This window comes from Leucoraja erinacea, chromosome 12 (genome assembly GCF_028641065.1).
Source record: "Leucoraja erinacea ecotype New England chromosome 12, Leri_hhj_1, whole genome shotgun sequence".
NCBI classification, from domain to species: domain Eukaryota; kingdom Metazoa; phylum Chordata; class Chondrichthyes; order Rajiformes; family Rajidae; genus Leucoraja; species Leucoraja erinaceus.
Window position 1 is genome coordinate 17,928,566 of NC_073388.1, and position 27,600 is coordinate 17,956,165.

The 27,600-nt window shown below is 39.2% G+C and overlaps 1 protein-coding gene across 1 annotated transcript in view; it reads right to left on the reverse strand.

Moving 5' to 3' along the window:
- Positions 1-1,133: 1,133 nt before the first annotated feature.
- The window catches only part of frmpd3 (FERM and PDZ domain containing 3), a 107,760-nt gene continuing 81,293 nt past the window's right edge, over positions 1,134-27,600 (reverse strand). The window contains 3 exon segments of the mRNA XM_055643694.1: positions 1,134-9,298; positions 14,522-15,481; positions 22,207-22,351. Of these exon segments, the coding sequence (XP_055499669.1) occupies positions 6,321-9,298; positions 14,522-15,481; positions 22,207-22,351 (4,083 nt within the window). The 3' untranslated portion in view covers positions 1,134-6,320.

The window sequence follows — 27,600 nt, forward strand, 5'->3', positions numbered from 1 at the left end:
ACTTTTAAATTACAGATATTCAAACTAGCATATCAAATATTTGTATTTGTTGAGATATCAATATATTTTCTATGGTTACCACATACAAATGAAAAACTGTTTCTTTTGAACAGTTGACAATGACCACATGGAAAAGTTGAAACTCTCTAGTATGACATCCTGTGGCCTGGTCTAGCAATGTATCCAAACTATATTTCAAAACTATGCTAATTAACTAATTTTATTAGTTTTAATAGGTCATAATAGGTCTAATTTTAATAGGTCCCCTGCACCTAGACCGCCAGGGAACCTATGCGAGGATCCTGTTTGTTGATTTTAGCTCTGCATTCCGCACCATTGTGCCAGAGCTACTACACTCCAAACTTTCCGAGTTGACTGTGCCTGAACCCCTTTGTCAGTGGATCACCAACTTCCTGACAGCATGTGAGGCTGGGAAAGCACATATCGGACCCGCAAACACTCAGCCTAGGAGCACCGCAAGGCTGCGTACTCTCTCCTCTACTCTCTCTACACCAACGACTGCACCTCCACAGCCACCTGTGTCAAGCTTCTCAAGTTTGCAGATGACACAACCCTGATTGGACTGACCCAGGATGGGAGGAATCTGCCTACAGACAGGAAGCGTCATAGCTGATGTCCTGGTGCCGTAGCAACAACCTAGAGTTCAATGCTCTTAAGACAGTGGAATTGATTGTAGACTTGAGGAGAGCTCCCCCGCCCCTCACCCCACTCATCATCAACAACACCATAGTTACATCTGGGAAGTCTTTTAAGTTCCTGGGAACCATCATCTCCAAGGACCTTAAGTGGGGGGCTACCATCGACTCCACAGTCAAAAAGGCACAACAGAGGATGTACTTTCTGCGGCAGCTGAGGAAGCACAATCTGCCACAGGCAATGATGGCCCAATTCTACACGGCCATCGTAGAGTCTGTTCTCACCTTCTCCATCATGGTCTGGTTTGGCTCAGCCACCAAGCACGACACTTGGAGGCTGCGGCGAATCGTTCGATCAGCAGATAAGATTATTGGCTGCAACCTTCCCTCCATTGATGAACTGTATACTGCAAGGGCCAGAAAGCAAGCGGGCAAGATCATCTCTGACCCCTCTCACCCTGGCCACAAACTCTTTGAATCACTTCCCTCTGGAAGGCGACTCCGGACTGTTGCTCTACTCAAAAGCCAAAAATCTGTAGCCTCCCTTTGATCTGGTATTTTGTTGGTTCACATGCTTGATCAATGGTGATTTATCATTAATGTTTTATTATTATTAATGTTTAGTGTTTTCTGAGTCATTCGTAAATGTCACTGTATGTCATGTTGTTACTTGTGGGCGGAGCACCAAGGCAAATTCCTTGTATGTGAATACTTGGCCAATAAACTTACTTATTAAGTTCAAAGTAAAATCTAAAATTATCTAAGATCTGTACTAACCTATTAGAGTAACTTCTGCAATTTCAGCTGACAGCAATTCTGGCTTAGGGAAATTTTAACTTACGGGCGGCTCTCAGAATCCTTCTGTGACTTGGGAGTGTCTCTGATACAAAAGAACAATTCTGCTGCTCAGTGGAAATTGATCAGGAGTAATTTCCATGGCCCAGATACTCTGTGGTTCATCACTAGCACCAAGGGTACAAGAGGAGAAAATTTGATTGTATTTCCAGTGAGGCCCACAAAGAGAAATAAGAAAACACTGATAAATAGCAGCCACCCTTTATGTTAGTTCATAGTACATTTAGAAATTATAAAAAACTGTATAATTTAAATAGTTAGAAGCAAACCCTAAAATCTAAACCATCCTTTACTTGATTTAATTATTTTTCTTGGTTACTTGATTTTTATTATATTATGATCTTTCACCAATAGTCACAATAATTTCACGTGATATTTCAATTATTTCTTTTTGACTACTTTGCAAAATTTCTAAACACCTGTTTTGCTTTTTTATTATGGGGTATTGTGTTTAGATTGATGGTGATAAAAAAAATAATTTCGTCCATTTTAGAATAAGGCTGTAACATAACAAAATGTGGAAAAAGTGAAGGGGTTTGAATACTTTCTGAATGTACTGTAAGGCCAATATGGGGAATGAAATAGAGGTATATACTCATATGGTTAGTAGAAAAAAGGTGGGAGAAGCAACTTGTATGTTAAAAATAATTTCTGAATTGGAACTTTAGCTCTGAATCATTTAACACTTCATTGTAATTTGTGGCTATGTTGTTTCTAGATAATTTGGAGTTTGTTGGTTAGCTGCTAAAGCCTTAGATTCATTCTTACCAATGCCCAACTTGTAATTATCCCTCTTATAGGGACAGTGTTCCAGCACTAGTAATTAGAAGCCTGGAGCTAGAACTATAGTATGTTATTGACGGTTAATTAATACACTTGTTTATGGAAAATGTTTGGTGCATTATCTTTAATTTTTAGGTTGTTAATTACTTTTTGCTTTGGAGTGTACACAGTTTGAGTTAATACATTTTGCTTCTAGTTAAGAAAAATATTTAAAAAATCATTTCCTGAATTGCCATTTGTGCCATTAATTAGCAAATTCAATAATTCAGGAAAGTTTTAGACCAAATTATGTACTTGTAGAATCTTTGAAGACAAATTGTTTAAAATTTTCACTCAATTTCTTGCATCTTTTCTCCTTTAATCCTTTTCAGATTATGCAATGCAAACATATCTCTTAATAGTGTACGGTTTAAGTTGCTTTACCAATATAGATTAGAAATTAACAAAAGATTAAATCTGCACTTAAGAGATGAGGACAAAATATTTGTAAGCAAACTGAACATCTAAATCTGCTGAATACGTTTGACTATCAAACCATTTTATATTATCCCTCTTACTGAGGACGAACACTCACAGTGATCTGTTCTTGACAGTAACTTGCGCAGTTGGCCAATGGGTGCCCAACCTGTGCTTCGAGTAGCATAGGTACTTGACAATCCCTTTGAAATTTGTGGGCCACTCCAACCTTCAAGACTTGGTGTGCAGGAACCTTATTGGATTCCTAAGAATTAAATACTTTCCATGTTTTTTATATGATACTTGCAGATAAACTGTTTTTACATTGACAATCCCATTGACAGTAGTGCCTTCAGCTGCTATTTGCAGCTGCCTATCTTATGCAATGGAGAGTTGCAGTGTTAGATCCTAGTTTCTGAATATTATTTAATAAAGTTCTCTGTGCTATTTGTCATTTACAGAGAGGATGTGGATAGGACATGATATAAATATACAGCCCTTAAAGATGCATTCTGAGTAAATGTAAATGGATCTTATTTCTTAAAAGGAAATTATTGCAATGGGGCTAAACAAAATATTGCAACATTTTCTGGGGCTCAATGTTTTTGATACATTAGCAAAGGCAAGAAGAACCGATAACTAAGAATTTAGGGACTGAAAATGCATTGAGCTGAGATAGAACAAAATGATGGGAAGGCAGCACCATGGCATTGCTCTTATACACACAATTGATGCTGTTGAAATGGAGAAATGAATGTAAGATATGCTTCCTAGTTTTGAACTTTGATGATCTTTCACCAGGGAAATGACAGAATATCATGAATAGCAGAAAATGGCAGCTAAACATAACATCTACGCCATCTGCTAGACATAGAAACACACTGAAGACAAGACAACTTGAAAGGTTAAGTCTACTTAACAATAATATATGCATTAAATAGATTACTTATATTCTACGCTTTGCATATCCGACTGCCAATGTAAATCTTACACAACTCATGAAACTATGCTTCATAGATACCCTATCTCATCAAGGAATACATCCTAGGTTGTCCATAAGTACACTATCGAGAAACATATCAGATCATTGATATACAAGGATGCATGGTTCTTTACTGCTGGCATTGGAAATGCTTGATCCCATTCAGCCTAGAACAAATTGGAAAAAACACTTTTGTAGGCTAGTCCAGTGATACATGGTGCAAAGACCCCACCCTTGTAATGGGGAATTGGAATTTCCTTTGTTCTATCCAATGGGGTCGATCCTCCATTGTGACATTAGCATGTAAGAATGTGTTAAAAATTGGAAGTTGAGTTTTTATTTTTGGTTTAGAAGAGTTTTCTGTCGTTATTTGCTTGGGATAATTGGGTGCTTTTTAGTTATTGAGAATGTTTTGGCAGCTGCATCTGTTTCTGTAATTAATTATAACTAAGTTGGTTGTCATGCTAAATTATTCTGCACACCTAATGTCATCCATTGTTACCCACATCTTTACTAATCTATTTTGGTTTTCCCACTCATTCATATCACTGATGAAAATATTTTATCATGCGTCCACAATGACCCGTCATTGGTCAATAGCTCCTGTACAACATTGTCACAGTCTAACATTTTGCCAATATAATGCTCTATCTGTATAAAAATATAAAACATGAAATTTTGAAGTAAGCCTTCTGTTGTTATTGATAAAAACAAAACAATTGAAGTCTCGTTCATGAGGAATGTCATATCTTTTCCTGAGAAACTGGCAAAACGAGGTCTGAAAATTGGCTGGTAATCTGGCAAGAAAAAAAGTCAGATACTATAAAGGAAGAATAACAACAAAAACTTTAAAGTGTTTCCAGATTTAGAAATCATTGTTCAACGATCTCTAGATTCTTCAGTGCCAGGAAATCCTCAACTACTTCGTTTCTGACCTCGTATAACTCAGCAGAATTCACTGCAAGTGCAAAAAAAGCTGATTTTGATTTGTTACATCATTATCTCACATTGTAAGGTAAAAAGAAAATGCAATGGCAACAAAAAGATTTATTGTGGGAAGGCCCAAAAAGTACGAGAACTTTAAAGGAACCATTTTAAAAGTAGAAATGTAGAAGAAATTACTTCCATCTGAATATCTTAAAAAAAAACAAAAAAACCCTACAACGATCCTGTACAATGGGTGTAAAACAAACAATGAAGGATTTCTTCCCTATGAAGAGCTTGCCAAGAAATGTCATAATTGCATTAAAATTATACATTAAAATTGTTGTGTTAGAAATCTTTGTACCAAAATATATTTATTCAGCAGTTCAGTCCAAACCAAGCCAGGAACTTTTAGGACTGACACTACACCTTGGGCAGCAGCACAAAATATCAGCTATTACAAGCATGACTTGAAACTTAATTCCATTGATTATAATGGGACTGAATATGGGTACCTGTTTTGTACCTTAATGGTAGGCAATCAACGCAATAATACTCATTTTGCATTACCACCCGAGGCAAATGTTATTCCATTGACTTTCCGAATGATCTCGATAATTAGTATTTTTGATGAATCAGTTAACCTTTTCCTGTGGGAAAGGGACATCTTCAACTCAATTTTACACGAGGAATGAATAAAAAGGATTTAATATATTAGTTTTCACTGCAGGCGCGTAAATTAAAAGTGTCCACTGGATCTCAGTATATGGAAAATGAAAAGGACGAAGTATGAGTTATTGAAATGAATTGTGGTAGGAACTGAATTATGTCTGGATTAGTGATGCGCTTATCCAAATGAGCTAGATAATGAATAAATACTAGCGTGTAGCACAAAAGAAGATTCACAGTAGCTACCAACCTGCTACAATACCAACAACTCACTTGAATAAAGGTTCAATGATGGGGTATAGGGTCACAGTGGCTTCTTTCCATATCTTACTTTTGAAATACAGTAATACCTTTGAAGGGTCCTCTCCTGAGACCAACACATACGTGTCTTATGGTTACTTGGCCTATCAAAATTCATGCTTTCAGTTGCATTATCATTAAAGCTTCAGATCTCTATCAATAATAATCTTTCATTGCAAGAATAGTTTTAGTTCAGTAACAAACTTACAGCCAGTACATATGTTTTGGGTATTTTTCTATAGTATAGCTGTTGGAAAAATGGCGTCTCTTAGTCTCTTAGCTTTTTATAGTTTTAGGCAGTCTAAACAACTCTTCTTACATCCAACCCTGCCAAATGTTCTCTTCCTAATAATTCTTCTGAATCTGGATTTGGATGGTTCTGCTACTGTAGAAATATCTGAGAATAATAAACAATTTTGATACAAGAATTGAGGAAAGGGTTGGACTCAGAAATGAAAGGCAGCTTTGCCCTATACAGTGGTAAGGTGGAGTTACAGATCTAGTTTGATTTAGTAGAAAGACTTACCACATACATTTAGCATTTCAAGAACAGATAATGTGGGAACAAAGCAGGAGAGAAACAGATAAAATACTGTTCACATAAATGACTACCAAGCACAGGACACTGGAGTCTGTTTAAAGTTTTTGGTAAGTAGTACACAAAAGATGGTGCTTGAGTGCATGGCTTCATGAAGTTATTTGTTCATCAATGTTTTAATTGAACGAGTAAATGTGTTGACTACTGTAGTTACAGAAGTTGACTGCTTTGACAAATGATGAGCAGATGTCTTACTTGATGATTCTTCTGCTGCTCGGAGTAAAAACGTGTAATTGATCACCACTTCTTCCACTTTAGAGAGGAGTTCTCTGCATTGCCTTTCTGACCGCACAATATAAACCAAGTGCACAAAAGCCTCAATGAGGCCACATAATACTTGAAAGCTAGTTGAGATAGCTGAAAGCATGCGTGATGGGCTTTTGTCTACTGCTGCCACTCTTTTACATGCAGTTCGCAGCTCTTTAAACTTAAGTGTGAGTGACTGTTTGTACTCATCCAGATGTGAAATGTAAAGTTTTGGATCATGATTTCCACGATTTGCTGTGCATTGCCTTAAGATGCATAACAGTTCACTAGTGTCTTTCTGAGCAGCAATAAAGCCTTCAGGTAATGTGTACACACTATTCTGCAGAGCATTTATTCTTGTTAAGCTGTTATCAAGTCCCATATCATTCGACATTGCTTCCTGCTGTACATTGTCATCATCACCATTGGAAACATTTCTGTCTAATGTTTGAACAGTTTTAGCTAACGTTTCACTGAGTGTCACTGAACTGTCAGACCTCAAGTCAGGAAGAAGCTGCATTGGTACTGAATATGAAAGTTCGTCCTTTTCACTACTGTCATCGGCAACATCACAGTTTCTATAATAAAAGCAATACTTAAAGGAACAGCATCGGTTGTTGCTGGCCATGTCCTCTTTCAGAAGTGGCACTGACTTTGATGGTTTGAATTCTCTCTGAATAGAGAAAATAGCCGGGGATCTTTGTTGTTTGTCTGTGTTGGAAATTTGTACACAAGATGGATCGTCAAGCTGGGCTGGCTCCTGGCACTGGTTTTTAAGGCCTCTTCTCGTAAATTCTATCCCTTTTTCTTTCTTAGTTTCTTCTGTCTTGGATGTAGCCATACTGTAGGTACTGTTCTCTGAACCTTGTGAAGTTATTTCACTTATTTCTGCCTCAGGGACGATGTTGGTGGCACTATGGTGCCGCTCCAATTTTTTGCCATGTGGCACTTTCAGACAATCACCATGTGCCATCATGCAAAGCACACCAGGCTGCTGTTCAGATCTATTATCGCTGGACTCGAGACTCGAGGTCCGCCTACGAGCTGCTTTTTGTTTGGTACTGATATTTAGTGCAGGTGGGGCAACGTTGGTTTTAGGCTGCTTGTGAACAAAAGCGCCTTTGCCTCGATCTGCTCTTTGTGAATCTAGAGTACTGGGGATTGATTGAAAACACATCGAGTCACAAGCCAAACTTCGACGTTTACAGTCACAGCTACGACGTCGTTCCCTGGATAAACCGGGAATATTCCCAACTGGACTACTTTTGATTTGACAAGGGCAATGTCCAGATCCTTTGCGATAAACATAATCTTCTGCTAATATGTCAACTTTGGTTTTGGGCTTGAGTAATTCTTCAAGAAATTCAAGTTCATATTGTTTCACCTTCTGAAGTTGCTCCTGCCTTTCATCACTCTCTCTCTTAAATCTTGCTGGAAACGTAGCTGAGAAGAGATTCTTAAAATTCAGCAGGGAGCCTTTTTGTGACTTAACTTTATCAGGAATAAGCGATGTGTGCTGTTTGGCATCAAAGACATTTTCTGATGCTGGAGATGATGTGACATGTGGTGGCAATGTTACATCACACAGACTGGAAGGCTTGGAGCACATTGAAATGCCAGTGGTTTTCTCTAAACTAATAGCTTTACAAGAACATGGGCATCCCTGACATTTCATCTTTTCAGCATTATCTTGCTGTGCTGTGCTGTTATCTGGCCCTAAAGTAACAACTGGGTATCTGTAAGGACTGTGATAACACCCTTGACTTGGGGAACTATTTCTCATGGGTTGACCTTCCTTTACTGTGTTGGTGTAATCATTCCTTTGAATTGCTGGAACATCTGTCAAATCTATCAGATCATCATTGAACAATGCTGAGATTTCCTTACTGCTGGTTGATATTTCCAATGCTGGTTGATATTTCCTGTTGCTCACCTTGACATAAGTCACTTCATTGTTCTTTGGTGTGCAAGTATGGAAGACAGTTGTTCTGTGGGCCTGAGAGTCTACTTGCCTTGCCTCAGTCTTCAGCAAATGACATTCACACGGTCTGAGGTTTCCCTGCATACTTCCTTCATATTTCAAATACTCATTTTTTGAAGCATCACACTTAGCACAGCTGTCTGTGTACCTACAAACTGGAGAAGTATTGTTTGTTGAGACATAGCTTGATGAATTTTCTTGGTGGATTTCCGGGCTTATGATTCTGGGGCTATTTTCAGAGTTTCTTCTATTTATTAACTGCTTACTACATGTTCTTTCATCTTCTATATGAAAAAATGATGATTTTTCTTCATTCTGATTTGCTATCTCATCTGGACATGTCAGGCTTTTGGAAAACTCTTTGGGTTGAATTGTTTGTTGCTTGGGCATCTGGTCTCCAGCTGATTTTGGACAGGTTGGACAATTCTGTTGAAGAACAGGCATTAAAGTAACATTTTCTGGCCTGCTTGTAATTTCATTAGAATGAGCAAATACCTGAGGTCTCATGTGAACCGTGCAAAATCCAGTCGTGTGACCAGGTTTTAGCCTAATGGAACTAGATAAGTTATTCTGCGTAGATGAAGCAACTGCAGATAACGTGTTTCCTTCTTCATAATATCTCTTTGGACAAGGAACTCCTCTGAAAGCAGCTTGTGCACAACATCTTACAGCACCCAAGGGAAAATCTTTTTTCATAATTAGACCAGTTTTGTTTCCCTGATAAGCAAGTAAATGACGTTGCTTTATCGCTGAGACCATTTCAGAGATGTCTGTCATTTCTGAAGAATTTGTTTCATGGCCAGAATCCAGTGATGACTCTGGTGTCATAGCTGCCAATACAATCAAACCTGTAGATTAGAACAGAAACAATGGATCTTATAGTTTGAAACAATAAGTGTGAAAGAAGTATGCTGAATGAATGCTAATTACTGTTATATTTGCTGCTGAAATTAAATATCAACTGAAATAGAAATATACTTCACAAACTTACCAATAAGACTACTAGAATTAGGAACATTAGGGTGAACAGGTTCATGCATACGTATTCTGATAAGAACAGAACTAGGTTAAAAATTTGCAAAGTTTACTTTACACAGAAGGTCAATGATCTCTGCAATAAATTACTGATTTATGCAATATGTATAGGGTCACTGAAAATGGTCAAAATAGACCTGGATGAATATAGAACTTAACATGGAAAAATAGGAAGCCATGTATGCTGATAAGGCTCCCATCTTATGGCACAGAAATATGTAATTTGGACAATCAAGTCCAGATTGTCTCCCTTGGGAACAATCCCACTAATTCCATTCCCTCTCTCACAACTCCGTACCCCTAGAAGTTATTCGGTCTCACACATTCTATTAACCCTTCTTTGATTATTTTTACTAACCTACACTGCAAATGAATCCACCAGCACACTGTGGGTGCATGGGAGGAAACTGAAGCACCAAGAGTAAACCCATGCAGTAGTGGAAAGAATATGCAAACCCTGAACCGTCAGCATCTGAGTATTGAAACTGAGCTCTTGGAGCCATGAGGCAGCAGCACTAACTGCTGCTCCACTCTGCTATTACTGTGAGCCCTTGGATTTTTTAAGAAGTCTTTAAGAGTCTGAAATGCATTTCCCCAAATTCTTCTTTGACCTGAATTATTATTTTATTTATGTTGTTTGCAGACTTGATGCGTATTGCAACAAGACTCTTTGGGTCAAGCTCAATGGATCATTGATTATTCCATGTCATCATTAACACAATGTTCTGTTGCTGCCTTATCCAACATGACTAATTATTTGGCTTGTTGTCATTGCCACCTAAGTATTCTCACTTCTGGGCCATAAGGTTTATTTCAGGTCTCACACCAGAGGCTTGAACATCATATTGAGATGGTCATAAAAGAGGAAGTATAGTTGTTAGTGTTATATTTTCATGCCTCATTTAACCAGGGCACCATTTCTTTTTCCAGAGAGTTGTAAAAGATCCTGTCAGATTATTTCAAAGAAGTGGAAATTAATTATTTAAGTTAATTATCTCCACTGCACCTGCTCTCAAGATGAGACCTTTGATTCAGAATATCTGAAATGTCCTTTTTCAGGATATGTGGCTTCCCTTCACTGTCTTTGATTAAGCCCTCTCTCATATTTCTTATGTTTCTCAGACTTCTGCTCACACCCCATCTCCATCCAGACAGAACAGAACAGAGGCCTCACCTTTCACCCCACCAGTCTCCGCATCCAGCACCAGCACTGTCATTCCACCAGCTGCAACAAGATCATATCACCAGCCACATCTTCTTCTCCCCACCCTTTTCTGCCTTCAGCAGGACCCATTCCGAACCGTGAATCCCTGGGGTCCACTCACCTCTTCATATCCACTGCTCCCTGACCCCTGGCACTTTGCCTATATGGGAGGTGGTGAAACACTTGTTTTTACATCGGCATCCTCACCACCATCCAGAGAGCTAAACAGCCCTTCCAGCTGAGGTAATGATCCACTTGCACCTCCTCCAACATTGTCTACTGCATTTGGTACTCCCAAATGTAGCCTCCAAAACACTGGGGAGCCCAAGTAGAGACGAGGCAACAGATTTTCAGAGCAACTGTGCTCTGTCTGCAATGGCCATCCAGAGCTCCCTGTTGTATGCCATTTCATTTCCCTTTCTATTCCCACACCGACCTGTCCATCTTTGGCCTTCTCCAGAGCGAGGGTGTGGTCCAATGCAAATTAGAGGATCGACCTCCCATATTTTGCTTGGATAATCTACAGCCCAATGGTATGAATTTTGAACTTTGAATTTTCCAATAGAGAAAACAGCATTGTGTCACGACGACAACATCTGCTCCAAAGGTAGACATAAAATGCTGGAGAAACTCAGCGGGTGAGGCAGCATCTATGGAGAGAAGGAATAGGCAACATCACCTATTGCTTCTCTCCATAGATGCTGCCTCACCCGCTGAGTTTATCTAGCATTTTTGTCTACCTTTGATTTTTCCAGCATCTGCAATTCTTTCTTAAACCTCTCCTTCAATGACAGCAAAATTAAGCAGTTGGTCATCAACTTCAGGAAGCCGGGTGGAGTACATGCACCAGTCTGCATCAATGGTGCCGAAGTAGAGATGATTGAGAGCTTCAAGTTTCTCAACATAAATATCATCAACAATTTGTCTTAGTCCAACCATATTGATAGCATGGTCAAGAAAGCACACCAGTGTCTCTACTTTCTCAGAAGGCTAAGTAAAATCAGCATGTCTCCAATGATTCTATTTCACTGACCTGTGTCATTCTCTGCATGAAATATATTCTTTGATATGTGTAAAATTCAAAATACAATATTATGGATAACTTTTTAATGTCCATCTCACGTGGGTATTAGTCACATTAGCTGACGATGAACCTACATATTGCAGATTCTTTGAATCCCCCTTGTGAAGTAAATTACAAGTCAAAGTTTAACTGCAGTGCTTGTGGAATGGGGTGGGTGGTACTGTGATTTTGCTGTTAACTGCAACTCCTATGACTTCTTTAGAGGCAGTTGTAGACCATGAACAGGAAATAAATTGCGAGGCTGAATCTTTATCGGTGTAATAAGCTGAACCTATCAACCCATTTTCCTGAGCAAAGCCTACTCATGAGCGAAGTCCACCCTATTTATTCATCAGATTTGTGAAAATGGCCTTTATCTTGTGGATCACAATTTCTTTATAGTGTCTTAAGCGATATTTCAACTATACTTGGCAACTATGCAGCAGAAAGGTCCATGGTTAATTGTAGGTGGGCTGCTTAATTGTAGGTGGGAAAGCAAAAATCTCTGTTTAATTATGTTTTAATAATTTATTTTGTGCTCTCCAATGAGGCGAGAGAATTGTGTATCAAAGATAATACTGGAGTATCCTTAGATGCATAGCTAGCTGCACCATTTCTCAATCACAAACGACCTGGCATTCCTTGGCAATGATATGTCTTTAGACATGTTGCTTCTTCAGTCTTCATGCCTTCATATCTGTGTAAACTCACTCACTTAGTTTCTGCTCTAAACCGGTGTTATGTGATTCTTGCTTGTGCATGCTATGTGTGAGAACGAAACAGAAAGTACTGCATATCTGAGAATGCCTGTCTTGCTCTTCTTGAGGTTTACACTATAAATAGTATCTGAAAAAGGAATAGAGGGCACATTTAATCAGCATTTTGTCAAGTTGTGGTTGCAGACAATATATGCCATGTTTCATAGCAATTAACGCTTACTGATTAATTTTAATTACACAGAACACGTAATTTCTGTTGCACAAACTGGGATTGAGTTCCCTCTTTCCTCTTGCGTGTCACCAATGCTCTAAGTTGATTTCCATTGGGTAACTTGCATTACACTCTTTGTGAGCAAATTGGACTGCTGAGTCCCTCCATCTGGGTACTCAGGGCTTTTAGTCGTTCTGCATGAACAGAGAGGTTTTACATTGAATGAAGGGACTATTTTTTCATCGTACTTTCCAGGGTGTGGCTTTTCTATTGCCTCTCACTGCTTATATATAGCCAGGGCTCCCACGCTTTTCTGATCCTCTGATTATTAATGACCTTGCTGTCTGTAATGCCATTATTTCAGATATTTTTGAACACCAGATCTTCATCAGTGTATCTCAGTTGCTAATGCCTGCTCCATTGCTCACTTCTTCTTATCGAGTCCACACACAAGATTAGAAGTTGTTCAGCCAGAGCTGAACACACTTCTCAGCATATGCATACAATGGGGTCTATCTTGTCGCTTCTTGTGCGTGGTGGTGGAAAGATTGGTGAAAACCGGGCCGTGACGTGAATGCTCTTTCCTTGACCCCCATTGCTCACTGAAAGTGTGGATTCCACAGAATAATCCACAGCCTATTATTTGTGCAAGTCACCAGACAGTTTGCAAAGATTAATTAACTCAACCAGATATTACTAAATTATTTACATATTCCCCAAAATATCATTATAACTAAATGCACTTGAGTGTTGATTAAAATTGAGCCTTCCTGACAAGGTGCTAAATATTTAACTTTTGATTAACATGTCATTTCTCAACTACCAGAGCAATTTTTTTTTTTGATTTTGTATTGCACTGGACACCATTCTTTGGGAGACCGAAGATGGGAAGGGTCAGATTTGTCAGAGACGGATAGAAAGGTTTAGAGGGATATGGGCCAAATACTAGTGTAGATGGGACATCTTGGTCACATGTGCAAGTTGGTCTGTAGGGCCTGTTTCCGTCTGTAGGGCTCTGACTAAAAAAACTTCAAGATGTTCTCAAATTCCTCTAGTACTGAACAGCGTTGTAATTGACAACAGCTAAAGGTGGTTATGTTTGAGCCAGTTGATTAACAAATACAGCAGAAAGTTTTTTTACTTCAAAAGTGATGTTACACAAACATAAATTTGCTGAAGAAAATAATACCATTTTAATGCCATTAAAACTGGTTGTTACATAGTGCTTAGAGCCTTATTACCTGATATAAAGCAATTCTATAGTGCCTAAGACTGGCTATGTTGGAATATTGGTTTTAGTATTAAAATGTTCACATAGATATACATCTCCAGAATGGTAAAACTGGTAAATAAAGCCCATTATTTTCTTATTGTAAAAAGGAGGGAACTTTACAAAAGAAGAAAGTTGAGTCCTTCACTTTTCTTTCCCTTGTAAAAGTCACTTGCATAACGATATCCTGAAGCACATTAAAAGTTTTACACATTGCTCCTTTCTGTTGTTTGACAACATAACAGTACTTTAATACTTATCTAAATCAGAAAATGCTGGGTATCATTAGCACGTCTGACATCATCAGTAGAAAGAGAAGCAGTATTGATGTCCAAGGTCGATAGGCAGTGTTTCTCTCTCCACAGATGGTGCCTATATTGATGAGTATTTCCAGCATTTTCTGTTCTTTCAGATTTGCACCATCTGCATGGTCTTCCTGTTGTCTAACTTTCTTACTGTTGTCTTACTTTCTAACTTTTCTCTTCATATTGCTAGAAAAGTTGGGTTTAAAATATGAATTGGGATATGACTTGGAAGCTTTTAATTCAACCAAAACATAACATTAGTACCTGAACCTTCTTGTGGTTGACTACGTGGACATTCTTCAGCTGCAGCTAAAGCTTCCAGGGCCTGGAGTGTGGAAACCAGGGCATCATCAAGTTCCCGGGCATGGTGTTTGACAGTCCTTGTTTGAACACCATCAATTAGTGACACTGATATATCATTGAAGTGTATATCACAAGGTTGTCGACTAGAAGCTAAGCTTTGACTGGTTCTTCTCTTCGAGTCATCCTCATCTGAACTGTTATCCCTGAAACCAGGTGGAGGAGCTGCCAACGTGGGAAGTAGAGAATGATACTCTTCTCCTTCATGGTCTTCATCGTTTCCCGGCAGGGGGAGAGTTGTTAGATCAACCACATCATCCCGATAATTGCAAGAGTTTAAACACTTTTCTGTACTGCTTCCTCTAGGAATAATATTGCCTCTCATTTTGACCTTACAGGCATCACAAAGCAATTCGTCATTTTCTTTGATTATTATAGGGAGGATCTTTGCACTATTAACTCTTGTTAGCTGCATTGGTATTTTCGGACAGATACAATTGTGATGGTCTGTGGTATAAGCAATTGCCATTTTCATCTGGCTGTCCATTGTGTTTGCTCTCCCCCTACTCAGAAATCCTTGCTGCCCTGAAAGACTCATGATGTCAGAGTTGCTTTGTCTCATTTTTGATGTATTTGGTGTGGGATCAGACTTTGTCCTTGGTCTTGACTCCTCAAAAAAGATGAAGTTTTTATTAATATTGATTTGATTTTCAAATTCCTTTCTTCTTTCTTGCATTTGTAAAAAGTGATATCTTACCAGATTGGACTCTGAGGTGTTTGGCATCAGATTACATGCAGTCTGAGACTCACTGTGGTGTGGCAGATTGTGAGGACAACTTGTACCTCTTCCCTCGGGGCTTAGAATGGGACCTGACGACGAAATAGTCCATTCTGGTTGCAGAATGTTCGGTATATTTCTGTAGTCTGTTAATGAAAAGGAACGATATCATCATCTTCAAAAATAAATTCAGTTATCCATGATTTTTTTTCCTCTTCAGTTCGAGGAAGAAGGGGATAGAAGTTAAACCTACCAACTGATAGAAACTGGGCAGGTGAGCAGTTAACATCCACAGATAACTTTCCTTGCCAATTTCACTGCACTCGTTATGTAAGAGTCTGGTATAATCATTTGAGAAAATTTGGGTCCTGGAAATGGTGGGTTCTGACAACTGGATAGCCCAGTCAGCTCTGCAGTCAGCTGAAGACATTTTTTTTTTTCTGAATAAGCCATGCTTGTATTAAGGGACAGACAACTGTGGGAATGCCTACATTGGACTTCCACTATTTCAAAATGGATCTGGTATCAGATTGATCAAATCAACAAGATGTGTTGCACTGGATTCCATTAGATTTTAAACTGGCAATGAAGGGAATTCTCATAGTTGATCAGGACAGTTTGTGCCAGTTCCTTTTCATTGTGAATCAAAGAGAAGTGAAATTGGATCTGAGGGAAAGCCCTGGTATCTGTCCAAAATGGAAGTTGGGGGCTGTATGTGGCAGCTGTTTGGCTACAGTACCAGTCTGGCTGTATGGCTGGCTACCTGGTTGCCCCTCACAAGATAATGACTCTTCCTTTAATGTAAAGCATTGCGAGGTTTTGCCCTGAAGGCTAACATTCTGAGTTATCTTTCAGGATTACATTTCATGGGCGCCTTTAGTAAACTCGTTAAGCTGCACTGACGATGAATGACTCATCTTGCCATGCAGTCTTGTATTATTGAATTGAGGCACATCGATTCAGGAGGAATACTGAATGTTACATATTTCATTAAAATAGTGGCTAAGTAGACATATCTATACACACACTTCCAATTAGTTTTCAAACATTTTTCATCAGTACCATAGATTATATGTGAATAATTTCTCAATTATTTGTTATTAAATGTTAGTTAAACTTTGGAGAACACAAAAATGTTCAAATCTACATAAAATGGGTTTATAAACAGATTTAAAGATAACGAAAATACATTGGACAAAAGTTAGAAAGATAAATATCTACTTAAAAGGTGACACCAAAAAAATCTGGTAAAATTGCAGTAAATTCTCTTGTCATTATAGCTACATGACATTAATTAATTCTGTATTTTTAAAGAATTGTTATTTTCATTGTCAATTTAAGAAAACAATACTTTGTTGGTTGGTGTACAGTGTATGATTGCTAAATGCCGTAACAAATTTCCTTCTTTCTATACAACATTGGAAATTTCAAATACCCCCCCCCCCCCCCCCCCCCCCTTTGATTATATCAATGCATGGATTGATTTTTATAGAATGCAGTAGCAGCAATCTACAATATTTACTATGTTCTGGCATCCAAAAGAATCAAGAAATAATTTCTAGAAGAAAGATGACTAATCTCAGGAATTGCAAGCTTTGCCGCCAGTGGAGTACTTCTAAAGTGAAATTAGGGTTGTTATATAGGAACCGTGACAGTTAATTTGCATGTAATAAACATTCGCAAACATTAATGTGTTGATGACTAGGTAATCAGTTTCAGTGATTTTGCTTGAAGGATAAATATTGGCCAGAACATCAATAATAATTCCTCTTCCCCTCTGTAATAGTCCCATATCTTTTAAGTCCCAATTCATCAGAAAAACAGCACTTCTGACTGTGGAATACTCTCAGTACTATTTTGATATGTACACATTTATTCTTATGCTAAATATTTTGAAGTGGGACTTGAATCCAGAGCCTTCTGACTTGGGTGGGAGCGGTAACAGGTGAGCTGTACATTCTGTAACATCACATTACAAAATATTAATCATCACTCTTTGGAAGACTCATTCAATTGATTATTCATGATCAGGTCAATAAGAGATCAGAATTTCAGAAAAGGTTCAGTGCTACCTCTCACTGGAGGTATCAATATTTAAAACTTTTTGTTTCATTAATCTTGAACTTGAAATACTTAGCCACACCTCCATGAGTAATCTAATTATCAGGTAATTTTTCTCAGTGGAAAAAACTATTTAAAACATCTCTTTAAAATTCCATTACTATATTACTCTTGCAGAACCCACTCTGAAATAAGCAGTTTTTTGGAAGCTCTTTCCCACTGTAACAAAACAGTTATTAATTCCTAAAAGGACACAAAATGTTGGAGTAACTCAGCAGGTCTGGCAGCATATCTAGAGATCATGGATGTGATGTTTCGGGTCGAGACGTTTCTCAACATGGAAGGTCACCTATCCATGTTCTCCAGAGGTGCTGCCTGACCTTCTGAATTGCTCCAGCACTTTGTGTATTAACCGGCATCTACTGTTCTATGTTTCTATTCACCAGTTTTTGATTCCTTTCTATTTATTTTAACATTTGCTATTATCTGAATATTTTACAAAATTATATATGTTCTGTTAACAATGTTGGCATGATTGCCAGAAATGTAATAATATTGATGTTAAGAAATTAACTGTCGCATTAAATTGCCATTTAAACTTTTTGATTCACCTCACAAGCTCACACACATATATATTTTAACTATATTTTTACTTTGTACTTTGTCTCAATTGACAGATAAAAGTTGCCCATTTGAATAAATGAACACATTTAAAAAATGTCTGCCATTTTACCATCCATGAATGAAAATAATTTGAAAGCTGCCCGAGTAAACCACAGACAGGCCAATATTATTTCAGCTTGACGAGTTTGCTACAGATAGCTTTTAAAATTTGTATACAAATAATTATATTGACAAAAAATATGCACAGATGTATTACTTTAAATTATGTGTAACAATTGAATATATATATATGAATACCTATGTTTTCAATATCTGTACAATACAAACTCAAATAATTAGGCAAGACATAGTAAGGGAAATGGATTTAAGCTGACCCAATTTCAATTATCCAAGCAAACCAGAGTTTCATAATGTAAATGTAATGATTATGTGATGATTTTTATAAGCAAGACAGATTCTGAATGCAACAGTGGTGTGATACTGGGGCAGACTGGAGGGTGGCAAATGTTGAGCCTCTGTTCAAGAAGGACTGCAGGGAAAATGCTGGGAACTATGGGCCGGTGAGCTTAACATCTGTAGTTGGAAAGTTACTCGAGTATTCTGAGGGATAGGTTATACAGGCATTTGGATGGGCAAGGGCTGATTAGGGATAGTCAGGTCATAGTTTTGTATGTGGGATGTCATGTCTCACAAATCTGATTGAGTTTTTTGAAAACATGACGAAAAAAGTCGATGAGGGAAGAGCTATAGATGTCGTACACATGGATTTCAGTAAGGTGTTCGACAAGATTCCGCATGGTATACTGCTCTGGAAGGTTAGATCGCATGGGATCCAAGGAGAGATAGCTAAAAGGATAGCAAATTAGCTTCATGGAAAGAAGCAGAGGGTGAGGTGGAAGGTTGCTTCTCGGACTGGAGGCCTGTGACTTGTGGTGTGCCTCAGGGTTTGGTGCTGGGCCCGTTACTATTTGTCATCTATATCAATGATTTGGCTGAGAACATACAGGGCAAGATTAGCAAGTTTGCTGATGATACAAAAGTGGGTGATTTGCTGATGATACAAAAGTGGCAGATAGTGAAGATGGTTGTGAAAGATTGCAGAAGGATCTGGATTGACTGACTAAATAGGCTGAGGAATGGTTGATGGATTTTTTTAATATAGAGAAGTGTGAGGTGTTGCATTTTTGGACATCTAACAACGGCAGGACCTACACAGTAAATGGTAGGCCTCTGGGGGGAGTGTTGTAGAGCAGAGGGATCTGGGAGTGCAGGTGCATGGTTCCTTGAAGGTTGAGTCGCAGGTAGATAAGATGGTCAAAAAGGCTTTTGGCACATTGGCATTCATCAGTCAGAGTATTGAGTATAGAAGTTGAGAGGTCATGTTGTAGTTGGATAAGACGTTGGTGAGACCATATTTAGAATATTGTGTTCAGTTCTGGTCACCATGTTATAGGAAAGATATTGTCAAGCTTGAAAGGGTTCAACAAAGATTTATGACGATGTTGCCAGGACTAGAGGGTGTGAGGTATAGGGAGAGGTTGAGTAGGCTGGGTCTCTATTCCCTGGAGTGCAGGAGGATGAGGGGTGATCTTGTGAAGGTGTATAAAATCATGAGAGGAATAGATCGGGTAGATGCACAGTCTCTTGCCCAGGGTAGGGGAATCGAGGACCAGAGGAAATAGGTTCAAGGTGAAGGGGAAAAGATTTAATAGGGATCTGAAGGATAACCTTTTCACACAAAGGGCGGTGGGTGTATGGAACAAGCTGCCAGAGGAGGTAGTTGAGGCTGGGACTATCCTAACATTTAAGAAACAGTTAGGCAGGTACATGGATAGGACAGGTTGGGAGGGATATGGACCAAGCGCACGCAGGTGGGACTAGTGTAGCTGGGACATGTTGACTGGTGTGGGCAAGTTGGGCTGAAGAGCCTGTTTTCACACTATGACTATTTCACATTGTGATGGACTTGTGGCAGCAAATTTTCCTTGCACCCACAATCCCCGTGTACTGTAAGTCAGGCATTGGTTCTTTATTCAAGTACTGACTTAATTTTGCTCCCAACCACTTTTTAAGGCTTGGTTGAGCCATGGGGGCGGGGGAATGAAATCTAGTGTTTGTTTTAAATCAGGACGTTAAAGTTTTGCCACAAATCTTCAACATCTGAGGCAATTAACTGAGAGCTGAATGGGTGTTGGATGACTGCTGACAGAAACAGCTGCAGCTCAGGAGGCTAAGATAGCAGCAGAGACTATATTTTCCAGGTGCCTGCCCACCACATGGCTTCCAGCTGAAATGGAATTAAAGGAACAGAATTCAATCTCTACTACAGAAATAATGTGGTGAGTTTCTCTTGGATTTACCGAATATAATGTAGATGTGACTAATACCTAACGTGCACAGAAGCTGTCATTCATGGTGTCTTTATGATGGTTTCAATGCTCTGTTTCCAGGGGTGCATATTGAGACAAACATCAATTCAGTGAAGGACACCCTCTGGTCTGCCCAAAACCTGGTCACCTAGCACAAGGAGCTGCATACAACTAACTGTTGTAGACTTGCTCATGATAAGGTCAAAAGTTATGTGCTATGGGATGCTTGGAGCAGCTTCCGCAAGGGGTGTAGGGGGAAAGGCCATTGGTTAAGAATCACCCACCATTGCACACAAAAGGGCTGGAATCCACAGAGAAAACTCTCAGATTATTAGGTCATGTAAATTATGCAAAAGTAAAACCGATCATGATATAATGTGAACCTTGTTATAAATGCAATATGTGAACAATAACATATGAATATACTGTATTATATATTGCAAATATTATGAACAGTATATATTTGAAAAAAGAAAATTCCTCCATAAGTATACAGCAACTTGGAAAGCGATGAGAGGATATAATGTTACTTTGCAATTTGCAATAAGGTGTGTATAATGACTTGGTGCAGAAATTGTCTGTTTCATAATAGGTTCCAGCAGCTCATAATGATTTTATTTTCAACAGAAATTAAGGAAATAAGTTTGCTTGAGTCAAAATGCAACAACATAATTCTGCAGACTGGAACAATTGCTACTCTCTGTTGTCAACGGTAATCTCAGCAGGACCAATGATAACACTGTTTGAGGATAGAAATGGGAACTCTCAGCCTGAGGTTTGCAGTTTGTGATTCTTCCCTTTCCCTCCCCCGTAAAAGCCAATGAAGCAGTATTGTTATATAGTTGTTACAAGCTATTGAACAGTTGTGGAAATGGCATTCCCTCTTCATTGCGAAAAATAACTTGATTATCATGTACAATCTGACAAGGTGTAAATTTGGGTGAGGGATTGTTAACATATTCTTGCATATAGGCGACATCTAATTTGTGAAAATAATGCATGCACACTGTTTTAATATTTCTTCACATTGCATCTAATTGTGTAATGCCACCATCACACCAGGCGAAAAGTATCATTACAATATCACTATTTCAAACAACATATACTTTCATTCATATTTAAGGTAAAAGCCAGTAATTAAAATGCCCAACAAAAGGGTAACCTCAAACAGTGTGATTACTTTTGTATTGCAAATAAGCAGACTTGTTTTCATTCATTTTAGGAGATGACTGCGATATAATGATTATCATAATTCATCACAGCTTGATATGGTAACTGCTCTTCCCAAGACTGCAAGAAATTACAAAGAGTTGTGAATGCAGCCCAATCCATCAGACAGACCAGACTGCCCATCCCAATTCAATCTATACTCCACACTGCCATGGGACATCAGTCGTCATAATCAAGGACCACTCACACCATACTCTCTTTCCCCCTCTCCCATCAGGCATAAGATCGAAAACCACACACCACCAGATTTAGGAACAGCTTCTTTCCAATGTTATTAGAGACTTGAACAGACCTCGCATGTTCCTGATCTTCAAATCTACCTCGTTACAGTCATCGGACTTTTTTATCTGCATTTTCTCTGTAGATGTAGCACTATGTTCTGCACTCTGTTTACTTTCACCTGGCAATACCTGGTGTACTCATGTGTGATAGGTGTTACGTGGGCAGCATGCAAAACCGGGTTTTCCACTGTATCTTGGTACACATGACAACAATAAAGCAACACCAGATTGTGTTCAATGTAACCCTTATCAGCAGAGGTGACTGTTACCTGTATAGGAACTTCAAAATTGAAACTATTAACGTACCAAGCATACCTGCCTTGTTCGCTTGAGGCTGCACATTGGCGCTACAAAATATGATCTTCTTTGCGTCAATGAATAATCTGTAATAACCTGCTATCAGGCAAGCAAAATTTACAGCTTCTGTTGACTCCATCAGCAACACAATAGGCTGGAAAAAAAAGTGTAAAAGTTAAAGTTGCAAGTTGTCAGACATTTACTGATAGACTTCGTATTCTAACAGTGGTCCACGTAAACTCCCACTGTGGTAATATTTGGGAAAGAATGAGCTATTCAGTACTAGAAGCTGTAAAATATCTCCATATGTGTGTGCCTTTGTCTGAACAATATATGTGTATTACTGTTTGGTGTGATGTGCAGTGTCATTTGTCTCTTTATTGAATACTCTGCCAACAGACACTTCCTGTGCCCACATATGAAGAATAGCTGCTGGGATGAAGTACTGTATGGCATGAGGGGGAAAGAAAGAACCTAAAGTATTTTATTAAATTGTTGTCCCATTGGGCTACTTGATGGCAAATGTACTGCATTTAAAAATTTAGATGAAAATTGTAAGTTTCAATGCGAATGTACCTCATGGGATGACTTTTGATACATTATTCTACCTGCCAATTCTGTTAGTTGAGCATTGACTATCTTCAAAAGGGAATCATTTATTGGTAGCTCTGACCTTTGTGATTGCCTTAGGGAATAGCTACACTACATTGCCGAAGCTTTGGGGATGCTGCTACTTGAGGGAGTTGCAGGGCCGTAACTAGAGTCATAGAGACATACAGCACGAAAACAGGCACTTCAACCAAATATCATAAAACTAATCCCTGGTTTTCGATTTTGTGGGAAATTGTGTCTTACAAATTTGAGTCAAGAGTCAAGTCAAGAGTCAAAAGTGGTTTATTGTCATATGTCCTGAACAATTAAATTCTTACTTGCAGCAGCACAACAGTAATGTGAACACTGTATAACAATAGAGTTTTTTGAATACATGACGAAGAAGATTGATGAGGGCAAGGCATTCAGTGTTGTTGTCATGGACTTTAGCAAGATTTTTGTCAAGGATCTGCATGGTAGGCTCTGCAGGGTGAGAGAGCCAAGTGAATCCAAAATTGACATGGTGGAAGGAGATAGAGGGTGGTAATAGAGGGTTATCCAGATTTAAGTTTGTGACCAGAGGTGTGCAGCACAGATAAGGAAATAGTGATCGACTTCCAGAAGCGAAGCGGGACACATACCCCAGTTTGGATTGATGGTGCCGAAGTAGAGATGTTTGAAAACTTCAAATTCCTAGGAGTCAATATCACCAACAACTGCTTCTAGACCACCCATATTGAAGCAAAGACCAAGAAAACATACCAATGCCTCTACTCCCTTGGAAGGGTTAAAATGTTTGGTGTGTCGCCTACAATCCTTATCAACTTCTACAGATGCAACATAGAAAACATTTTATCAGGATGCATCACAACTTGGTTTGGGAAAAGCTCCATCCACAAGAAATTGCAGCAAATTGTGGACGCAGCCCAGGCCATCACTCAAACCAACCTCCCTTCTATTGACTCTATTTATACCTCACGCTACCTCAACAAGGCCAGCAGCATAATCAAGGACGTCACACTCTGGCCACTCCCTCTACTCCCCTCTTCCATCAGGCAAAATGTATGGAAGTGTGAAAAAGCACATCTCCAGATTCAAGTACAGTCTTCCCAGCTGTTATCAGGCAACTGAACCATCTTGCCACAACCAGAGAGCAGTCCTGAACTACTGTCTACCTCACCAAGGACCCTCGGACTGTCCATAATCGCACTTTGCTGGCTTTACCTTACACTAAACATTATTCCCTTGTACTGTACTGTAAATGTACCATAATACATAGTAAATACACTGTACACTATATGGCTCGATTGTAATCATGTATTGTCCTTCTGCTGGCTGGACAGCACGTAACAAAAGCTTTTCACTGCACCTTGGTAAACGTGGCAATAAGCTAAACTGAAATGAAAATGAACTGAACTGAGGTGCTGGGTCCATTATATGAATGATTTGGATGACAATGTTGTTAACATGGTTATTAAGTTTGCAGATGACACTAAAACTGGTGGAGTATTGGACAGCGAAGAAGGTTATCTAAGATTACAACAGCATTTAGATGAACTGGGAAAGTGGTTGAAAGAATGGCACATGGAATTTAATTTGTCAGGAGTACGGTGTTAAACATGGCAGGACTTACATATAAAATGACAGGTCCCTGGTGATAGTTGTTCTCAAAGCAACCTAGGAGTACAGATATATAATTAACAGAAGGTGGCATAAATGTAGTGAAGGTGGTGTTTGGCACATTTACCTTCAATGGTCAAGGCATAGAGTATAAGCATTGGGATGTCATGTGCAAATATATACATTTTCGGGAGACTACACTTGGAATATTGTACATTGTTCTGGTTGCCCAGCTCTAAGAACTAGCTGAAAAGGGTGCAGAAAAGATTCATGAATATGTTACCAGGACTAGAATATTTGAGTTATAAGGAGAGACAGAATAGACTGGGATTTTTTCCCCTGGAGCATAGGAGGCTGAGGGTAACCTCTCAGAGGTATAAAAAAAAGAAACCACGAGGGACCTAGATAAGGTGGATGGTCTCGGTCTTTTTCCTAGGGTAGGGTAAAAATAACATACATTTATAAGTGGAAGTGGTAATGGTTTAAAAAGGACCCGATGGGCAGCTTTTTCACCCAAAATGTGGTGGGTATATGGAACAAGCTGCCAGGGGAAGCTGTAGAGATGGGTATAAATATTTAAACATTTGGATAGGTATGTGAATAGAAAAGGTTTAGTGCAAAATGCAGGCAAATGTGATTAGTTTGGATAGATATCTCATTTTACATGGACGAGTGAAGCTGCAGGCCCTGCCGTCTAACTATGACAACTGCATGTAGGCATTTCACTCTGATCACAGATCATAAACCACTGGTGGTGATTTTTGGTCACTGTCAGCCATTCGGATGATTGCAGCTGATGGGTTGCTGAGTTGTTTAGCCTGGATTACTCCATTGAATACTGCACATTGAAGCAGAATGCTTTTGTGGTTGCATTGTCATAACTGCCTTTTGAGGAGGCCATATTTAATTTGGAAGGGGGCATTAATCAATTGCAGTTTATTCCTGATGGTGATTTTCTGATAACAGCAGAAGAAATTGCCTTGGCTATTCATACAGAAGTTGCCATGAAGCAATGTATGAATATATCGTGTAGGACTGGACTGAATGAGAGATCAGATGGAATCAGATGCCTGAAGTGGGGCAACAGGGTAGTGGTCCTAAAGGTACCACAAGCAGGCATGCTGTAGACATCTATGCTCAACACATGCAAATTATTCACGTAAAAGCAGGAATCAGAATGTTTTCATTATGAGACTGAAAATTGGTAAAGTTGTGTTTGGTATGTCAGAACAGGAATCTATTGCTGCACATTTCTCTAATGCAAATGTGTTTCTTTTATTGGTGCATTTTTGAGTTACTTCATTGGGGAATTAACCATTTCCTTGTGCTGGCTAATAGTAATTTGAAATGTTGGAAGTGTCATCTCAACAGAATGGATTATAGTAGCTTCGAGGTCCATTTTTGGCAAACATTGCATCCCTAAGAAACTAGTTTCTGATAATTATTCAGAGTTCAGGGATTAGCACAGATGGCCACATTCTACCACACTAAATTTGACATATTTTAATTATACCCATAATATCCAGTGTCTAATGAGCAATCAGAACAATCCATCCATGTGGTGAAGGACACAATGAAGTAATGGTTGTCAGGCTATGAGCGTACGAATCATAAATTGGGCTTGTTTCTCATGTAAATGATCTCCCCACACGCCACCATGGGATATGCTCAGAGTTGCTGAGAGATACAGTGCATTCAGAAAGTATTCAGACCTCTTCAATTTTTCAACATTTTGTTACATTACAGCCTTATTTTAAAATGGATTAAATTATTTTTTTTTATCATCGATCTACACACAATACCCCATAATATAAAAGTGAAAACCGGTGTTTAGAAATTTTTTGCAAAGTAATTAAAAAGAAATAACTGAAATATCACATTTACATAAGTATTCAGACCCTTTACTCAGTACTTTGTTGAGGCACCTTTGGCAGGTATTACAGCTAAGTCTTCTTGGGTATGACGCTACAAGCTTGGCACACCTGTATTTGGGTAATTTATCCCATTCTTCTCTGCAGATCCTCTCAAGCTCTGTCAGGTTGGATGGGGAGCATTGATGCACAGCTATTTTCAGGTCCCTCCAGAGATGTTCGATTGGGTTCAAGTCCGGGCTCTGGCTGGGTCACTCAAGGACATTCACAGACTTGACACAAAGCCACGCCTGTGTTGTCTTGGCTTAGGGTCGTTGTCCTATTGGAAGGTGAACCTCCACCCCAGTCTGAAGTCCAGAACGCTCTGGAGCAGGTTTTCATCAAGGATCTCTCTGTACTTTGCTCCGTTGATCTGTCCCCCGACCCCGACTGGTCTCCCAGTTCCAGCTGTTGAAAAACATCCCCACAGCATGGTGCTGGCACGACCATGCTTCACCGTAGGTATGGTATTGGCCAGGTGATGATCTGTGCCTGGTTTCCCCCAAACCTGACGCTTGGCATTTAGGTCAAAGTGTTCAATCTTGGTTTCATCAGACAAGAGCACCTGACAAAACAACCCTTTAGACAAACTCCAAGCAGGCTGTCTTGTGCTTTTTACTGAGGAGTGTCTTCCGCCTGGCCACTCTACCATAAAGGCCTGATTGGTGGATTGCTGTAGATATAGTTGTCCTTCTGGAAGGTTCTCCCATCTCCACAGAGGAACTCTGCAGAGAGTGACCATCGTGTTCTTGGTTACCTCCCTGACCAAGGCCCTTCTCCCCCGATTGATCAGTTTGGCCGGGTGGCCAGCTCTATGAAGAGTACTTGTGGTTCCAAAGTTCTTCCATTTAAGAATGACAGAGGCCACTGTGCTCTTTGGGACCTACAATGCTGCAGAAATTCACCAAATCTTTGTCTCAAAACAATCCTGTCTCAGAAGTCTACAGACAATTCCTTCGGCTTCATAGGTTGGTTTTTGCTCTGACATGCACTGTCAACTGTGGGATCTTATATAGACAGGAGTGTGCCTTTCCAAATCATGTTCAATCAATTTAATTTACCACTGGTGGACTCCAATCAAGTTGTAGAAACATCTCAAGGATAATCAATGGAAACAGGATGAACCACAACTCAATTTTCTGAATGCACTGTAGCTGGTTGTGGGCATGGCTGTGTTTCGTGTAGACTAACTTGGAAGGATAGGATAAGGAAAGGATGAGGAGGCAGAAGAAAGGTGTTTATAAGTGGGGGACTTTGGGAAATTGGTCTGACCGCCAGGCTA